The sequence below is a fragment of the Bidens hawaiensis genome, unplaced genomic scaffold (genome assembly GCF_021521415.1).
Source record: "Bidens hawaiensis isolate Kalapana, Puna unplaced genomic scaffold, B.hawaiensis_p1.1 tig00012813_1, whole genome shotgun sequence".
Taxonomy (NCBI): domain Eukaryota; kingdom Viridiplantae; phylum Streptophyta; class Magnoliopsida; order Asterales; family Asteraceae; genus Bidens; species Bidens hawaiensis.
Window position 1 is genome coordinate 468,144 of NW_027492066.1, and position 8,213 is coordinate 476,356.

The following is an 8,213-nucleotide window of genomic DNA, read 5'->3' on the forward strand; positions in this document are numbered from 1 at the left end:
GATGAATTGGTCTGATTGAATGAATGAATGAATGTTTATAAATTATAAGAATACTTCTATATTATTATTGTTATTGTTAAAATTTAATTGTTAAATGTTATGTTGTTGTGTAGGATTGTTCTTATTTCCGTTCATTTTATCTCGTTAGAATATTGTATGATATAATGCCACCTTAGACTTATTCACAAAGTACAACAAAATTAGGCTTATTATAGCTGAACAAGTTTGGGATTGAGTTTGAAAAATGTTTATTGGTTTATTGGTGTTTTCAAAAAGCTAATAAGTTAAAATGTATTTGGCAATCACAAAAATCTTTCTAATTTTAGTTTTTTAAAAGGGTTAAAAAACAGTTTATCAAAGGTAACAAATCCTGACTTTTTGAAAAAGCAAATAAGCCAATAAACATTTTTCAAACTCAATCCCCAACATGCTCAAGTATTAACTCATGGTTATGCTCTTTCAATATCCGATACCTTTCTTCTCTCGTCCTCATTTGTCTTTGCTTGCATCTCAATACCCGATACCTTTCTTTGTGTCCCTTGCTAGAATTCTCGCCTTTTGTGCTGCTAGTCGTGTATGTCCACGTTAAGCTTGTGTTCAGAGATGTACCTAGGTATGCGTATGCTTGTCATGTGTTTTGGGTTCCTCTCAAGGAGGAGGTTAAGTTGTTTTCTTGTTGCGCCCATGTAGGACCGATTGTTGCGATTTGCTTTGGGAAAAAACCCATTAAGTGACATGGTTTCTTCCTTTATTTCCTCTAGTTTGGAGAGAACACATTGTTAAAACGTTCATTACACGATCCCTTAGGTTTTACGCATGAACAGTTGAACACTTCTTTTATTTATCCTTTCATAATCTGTATATTGTTTGCCAGAAAAGTTTTGTGTTTGTTTTCTTCTCAGACATCTCTTAAATATAATATCCCCAATGCTAAAAACAAGAGGGAATGTGTATATAAACCAACATCTCTTAAGTATGTGAAGCAACTAATTTACTTGTAAATTAATGGTAAATTGGATTTTAATAATGCCAACTTAGTTTATTTCCACCCGTGGTCCCAAATTTAAAAAAATTGGCTCTCAACGGTCCCCCGTTAAAAAAACCTAACGACGTTAAGTTTTTTCCAAATTTCAAACTGATTTTTTAGGGCTTTCGATCGGAAGAAGGATACGAGTCAATTGATATAAAATTTAGCTCGAAACGATACTCCAAACAGCTTAATTTTTGTTAATTTGAAGTTTAAACACCCGATTTGAAGCACTAATTAAGCCATTTGAAGCATCATTTCGAGCTAAGTTTAACGTTAATCGACTCGTATCCTCCTTCCGATCAAAAGCCCTAAAAATCAGTTTGAAATTTGGAAAAAAAACTTAACGCCATTAGGTTTTATTTAACAGAGGACCACTAAGAGCCAATTTTTTTTTATTTGAGACAATTGGTGAGAATAAACTAAGTTGAGATTATTATCGGCAAATAACAGAAATATGGGATTATTAAAATCCAATTTTCCTAAATTAATTAATGTTACTATGTTTTTCATATAAACCAACATTGATCATAATGAAAAACAAATTATAGGTTACATGTGAATTTTAATTGATTTATAACTAAGGTTGTCAATTGTGTCAGGTTAATGAGTTGAAAAATTCAAGTTGATTAGATTAGTTGAATAGATGAATCCAAAAACTACCTCTATATTTAGTCACGTAAAAAAAAGAAAAAAAAAACCTAACTCGGACAAAAATCATGTTGTATTTGGAAAAAGTTTTGTGAGTTTTGCGTAGGTGGGAGGTGACTAAGAATTCTTGTGAGCTTTTCTCTCTTCAAATGCTTGCTGTGTTTCCGAATTTATTTATTAATGGAAAAGAAATTAAATGGATGGAAAGAAAAAAATTGTTGTGTTCTAGAGAATTTTTTTTTTAAGAAAGAAAAGAAAGGAAATTTGAGAAAATTGTGTTCTTGAGTTTTACTAAACGAAAAGAAAATAAAACAGATGAAAAGAAAATAAAGATAATAAAGAGCAAGTTGGATAAAAATGTTTTCTTTCTAATTTGGAAAGATATGAAAAGAAAGGAAAGAAATTCAAAATTTTTCTTTCTTTTATTTTCTCTTATAGTGTTTAAGAGGTAAATTATATACTACTTACAAAATACTACAAATAAGATCCAAAAAACTTTGAAAACTACACAACTTTGGTTTAGGAACAATCTTCAAAATAGACGAGCGGCCCAAAAGAACTTCAGTGCATGCATCCACATTCGGTTTTTCTAAACTAGGCATATACAATAGGAAATGGACACTACCAATAGAGAGAACATAAGCCTAATACTAAATCTCATAAAAAAAAGACTACACACAACACAAACTAACATGTGCCATATATAGGCTATACATAAGAGAGTGAATAGAATGACTAGGCCAGTAAGGTGCCATCTACGCTTTGGCTAGGATGGAGCCGTAAGGCTCTAACTGAGCCCTTCCCAGTCACCAACCAAGCCACAAGCTGAGACGCAACTAAAGTCGGCTCAACTTGGCTAAAATAGTGCCTAATTTGTCTTCTTCTGCTAGAATGCTGCAAGATCCTCTCGTCTCAGCTAGGATGATGCCTAGTTTAGGATTCGTAGTCTAAAGTATTGCCTAACTGGATAGACTCAAAACGAGCTTATTTTTAAGAATATAGATTATAAACGAGCCTATTTTTTCAAGTTTATAATAAACGACGTATTTATATATTCAAAAAGAAAGGCTAGTTGGGTAAATTAAAAATTTCAACTTAGAATTTAGGAGACCTTAAAAGAAGTGCTAAAAGGCTCTTTGACATCCAACATGCTAAAGAAACGACACCGTTTTAACCAAGCTATTGTATCAAGGCCACCTCAAAAAGTGAGTGGTTCAGCTTATTTGCATCCTACACGATAAGTTTACGGCACCTTTATAGCCAAAATTATAACTAAAAGCCTAAATCGATGCTTTAAAAAAAAAGAATTGAACACGCTAATGGTTAGGGAGTATTTTTTAGACTGAACGTAGTGGTGAAATGGAGGCGCTAACAATGCTAACGTGGCAGCCAAGATTGTGTTAACCACCATTACAGCAATTCCTTTTTTGGCGCTACTTTCATTCTACGCCATAGCCTTAACGGGCTCTAATTGGTGAGGACATTTAATGCATGCTCCATATTTACATAATTCACTCTTTAATTGGTGACTTCCTATATATTTATTTTATATCATTTCTCATATTTCATTCCAGAATTCTCTTCAATTTTATAAAAAATGAATCAAGGACCCAACGAGTTATTTTCTAATACAGTGATAATCGAAGTTGTTTGAGTTAGGGTAAAACTTTTAGTTGAGCATGACCAAACATTTATAATCGGTTAACAAATAATTGATCAAAAGAAAGCTGACATTTATTGGATAGTAATTGCGGTTAGTTAAAACCACTACACTTAATCTGGTAAAGGCTTTAGTGAATTTATGTTTATCTACATGGCGTCTACGTGTCATTTTAACTAAACAATTAGTTAAAACCATTACACATGGTCTTATAGAAAAGACAAATCAAAGTTTTAAGAGAGGGATGAAGAAGGTACATGAAGAAATTAACGATTCTTGTTGTAGTTTTACATTAAACTAGATTTTTTCTCGCGTGCATTACGTAGCGAATTCTGTTTTGTATTGCATGTTAAGCGATATTGGTTTAGCTTGTAACAATATTGTTATGAAACCAACAAACCGTATAGCAACCAAACATACATTTGAATTGGAAATATAAAAACGATTGTTGTTATTAATTAAAATAACACCAATACTAATGCCGGTTTTTTTTAACGGTGTTTTCCCATGCATAAACTTTATGAAGGATGTAACTAAATTATCATGAATCTACAAAATAAACAACCTTAAAAAAATAAAATCCCAACCATTCAACCGACTCACTTCATTGGTTTAACTAATATTTTTTTAGAATATATACCAAAAATAAAACTTAAAATATTGCAATAACTAACTATCTACAGCACCACATCAAAAGGTGTGGTAGCATTGAGGGAGTTTCTAGGAGCATTGAGGTAGCTTCGAACATGAGTCTAACCCATGAGCACAAAATTTAACCGGTTTTCCTTTACACTACAGATAATAATGATATATTTACCCTTACTGTTAAAAAAATAAGTAAGAAAATAATATCCAGATTTTAACCGATCCACGCTGCCTTCATCAGTCACCACCACCATCTCTCAACACAACTTCATAGCTTTCGTAACCCTAACTTCACCAAATCAATCAATCAATCAATTGATACGTGACAAATATCAACCTCTGATCGTTGTACTAAATGACTCGTTTCTGAATTACCATAAGGTAAGTTTTCTATTAAGCAAATCATTTTCATATATTATTATACATTAATTAGGTAGGAATAGGAATATTATTATATCAGTAATTGCCTCCATTTTGTAATTGATATTGCTAGATTATCATTACTATTATTATTATTAACCGATAATCGGACATGTTTTGGACCTTGGTTAGGTGCTAAGTGTCAACATAGCGATGCTCGTTTAGTACACACAATGTTACCACACATATGAACACTAACAAGCCTTCTCAAGACGTACAGTTTGTTTTATAATGTAGGCGGTAATATTAATATATTTAAGATTGTTAGATGACCGGGTTTCGATTCAGTAGATATTGTGAGATACCGCCGTATATGGTTAGGTTGTTTAAAACTAGAGTATTACCACCGGTTGGAATATTTAAGCTTAGTCATATTGAACATGAATTTCATACTCAATTACGCGTGTTAGAAGATGATGTTGTATGGTTTTATCCTAAATTTCTAATCCCGTTGAGGCATTTAAGATAATAAAAACAAGTGGAGGAATATGAATAGACTCTTTACGGTTTTATTTGTATTATTAAGGTAATTTTGTTTTTCAATAATATTATTTTTTCAATGGAGGTATGGGCTTGGGAAACGTACTTGCGAGTGGCCGAGACGGATGCTCATTAGACTACTCTACCATCATGGTTTCAGAATTTTCATGGTGATATATATTTTGACGGGACTTGTCCACCATATCCAGTGTTGGCATTGTAAGTAATATTTTTTTTTTTAAATTTTCTTTGTAATAAATGAAGCAGCTAACCATTATCTGTTAACATTTACAGATAAATATACCAATAAATATTACAAATCAGCATGGTTTTTGATTACTGTTAATCTCAGACAATGGATCCGATAGGTAAGTATTCTGTTTTTCAATCTTTTTTAAATTGTTAAATTTTCCCATTTTACCCTTAGTAGTTTTTAACCTTTTACCATTAAATTTTGCATTAAGGGTAAATTTGACGTTATTTTAACTAAAAACCACACTGAATGATGACAATAAACAAGTCTCAACATATGCATATGGATCAGCTGTGCATATATCTAACAGTTTTGCAGCCTCAAAAACACATACTAGTCAATTGTGCATACTCTCACAAAATGCATACGGGTTGATCCGTGTTGCAGCCTCAAAATGCATACGAGTCAATCTGTGTTGCAGCCTTAGAAATCTCGGTCGCATATCAACAGTTGCTGCATATGAAACAGTAGCCTGAACAAATAATATGTCCATGCATCTGCATTTTTTTTTGCATATTAACAGTTGGTATAAAATCTGCATATTAAAAGTTTAGTCTTCCTGCATTTTGTTAGTCCAAAGAACCTAAACAAGGCATCGTCAAAGCCTAAAGAATCTGGCAACATTCTAGCCGAAGTAGCCTGATTAGGCCCTATCTTAGCCGAGCCGAGCTGGCTTGAGTTGTGGCTTTGTTGGTGGCTTGAGCCAGCTAGGATGGAGCCGAGCTAGAACCTTACGGCTCCATCCTAGCCTAAGCTCAGATGACCCTGTCTTGGCCTTATTGTTTCGTTAAGTCTTCTTTGTTGTCTATGTGTGACACATGCCAGTTTGTGGTGGTGCCAAGTCATTTTTCATGTGATTAAGTTTTAGGCTTAGTTGGTACCTAGTGGTGCGCCTAAAGAGGTTAGGTGTCCATTTCCCATTGGATTTTGCCTAGTTATGAAACGCTAAGTGGATGCTTATTTTGAAGTGTTTTTTGGTCCGCTTGCCTATTTTGGAGATTTTAGCAGCAATCTTTTAAACGTATAATTTTTTATAGTGAATATATGTAAAAACATATTAATTTGCTATATAATATATGCACATTTAATGTAAATTAAGATATTTTCATACGTGGTTTATGAAATGAAGTGATATAAGATTTTAGATAGTAGTAGCTAGGGTTTCCTTCCTTTTCTATAAACTAGCAGCTGATCATCTTTTCCTCGTTCCATCGCCGTCAAAATAACGTCGGAATATTTATGGCGAACGTAAGTGATGACATTCTTCGAAACATACTTGCTCGACTTCCTGGAAAGCCTTTATTACGGTTCAAATCCGCGTCAAAGCATTGGAATCGCCTAATTTCCGATCCCAATTTTATGAAGTCTAGATCACGACGAATGATCATTTTGCCATTCCCACGGCCTCTCGTTGTTATAGACGACAATGTACCGGCCGAAGACGAGGCTCACTCCATGGTCAAAATTCCTTCTCCTTTTAAACACAGAATTCCATCTCCTTTAGCATACCAGGATGAAGGCACGGAAGTTTCAATTGTTGGAACATTAAACGGCATTGTGCTTATGGCTCTTACTGATCCTAAGTTCTTACGGTGTAAGTTGATCCTATACAATCCTTTAACCTGTGTATCTAAGGTAGTTATGGATAGCATTTATCAGATCCCCTATGTGTTTGGATTTGGTTATGGCGAGACTCCACATGACTTAAAGATTGTTAGAATTGAATTTTTTCGCAATATCAAACAGTTTAAGTGTGATGTCTTTGATCTTAAAACTAATTCGTGGAGCGCTACACCACAATACGTCGAATGGGATTTTTACTTCTGGGGTGATCTGGTTTTGTTTCTAGATGGCTTTTTGTATTGGGCACCTTTAAGATCCGGATCCGGAATCTTGGCCCTCAGTGTTAAGGAAATGGTATTTTCAAAGATAAAACTACCTGATGGACTCGATCACCTAATTCGTCTTTTGGGATCCATAGACGGATGCCTTTGCGTGATTTACAAAATTAACATCACTACATTTGATATGTGGTTAATGAAAGATAATTGCTCGTGGATGAAAGCACATTCATTCACGTTCGCTTTGGATTTGGGAGGTGACTGGCTCAACACGGTCCAGCCTATTTGTATTTTGGGTGATGGAAAAGTTCTGTTGACAAATATCTTAGGACAACTTGTTATCTATGATACATTAAAACATTCACACAAGACGCTCAACAGTTTGAAAATTTCAATGATTTGAAGTGGCCAAACATGATTTTTGATGTTCGTGATATACGAGCCGTAGAGTATGTGGAAAGTTTGGTTTCACCTTCTGATATGTGTTCTATCTGACATCTTAATGTTTGTTTTATCTTTATGTTTTCTTTAGAACATTTTAACGTTTGTCTTTACAGTTTCATGAGATTTGATATGTAAACTTATCTGCCATGTGTTCAATGCTTTTGGGTAAATGCGCAGTCTTTTTTAAGTTTTTATGGATGATTTTATGTTTTTAAGTTACAATCCTATAATTTCTGGTGAATTAATGAGAAATTATTTTTGCTGCTTGAATATGTGAATTGCTGGTCCAAATGTGATCGATCCTCAAGTAAAAAATGAGAGCAGAATTATATTCTGAAGTAATTGTGAAAACGGTATTTAAATGCATCGTTCTGATACCACTTGTTGGGTCAACTTCTTAACGTAGATTGAGTGATGCTCTTCAATTCGATAAAACTCAAATGGCTGAATATAGTGGCGGAATAAGAAAATTTTCACTGGACAGGATATTTTTGGTCTGTGTTTGTTTATATGAAGACCAGCCATTTGATTTGGTTTGTGTTGTTTTTAAAGTTGGTTTTTAATTTGTACATTTTTATTTCGACTTAAGTTAACACGTAACATATAATATTATTAATGAAAAATTTAAAATTAGTCACATTCATAGTTATTATAAAAGACCTAGAGGTGCAGTCTCCTTATTCAGTATTGTAATTCTTTTTGCTAAACAAAGAACCACTTCTGCTAGCAAAGTTGTTGCTACTACTTTAGCAGGGGATGTTGTTGAAGGGAGATTCCAACTCAAGGGTACTA

General features: G+C 33.6%; 1 protein-coding gene across 1 annotated transcript; it reads left to right on the forward strand.

The window, feature by feature from the left end:
* The first annotated feature begins 6,375 nt into the window (after positions 1-6,375).
* LOC143542238 (F-box protein CPR1-like) lies at positions 6,376-7,380 on the forward strand. The gene has a single exon (XM_077034873.1). The coding sequence runs from the start codon at positions 6,376-6,378 to the stop codon at positions 7,378-7,380; it is 1,005 nt and encodes a 334-aa protein (XP_076890988.1).
* The last annotated feature ends 833 nt before the right edge of the window (positions 7,381-8,213 follow it).

What these genes read in the sequence shown, in the direction of transcription:
- LOC143542238 (XM_077034873.1), top strand. Translation starts at nt 6,376, where the DNA reads ATGGCGAACGTAAGTGATGACATTCTTCGAAACATACTTGCTCGACTT.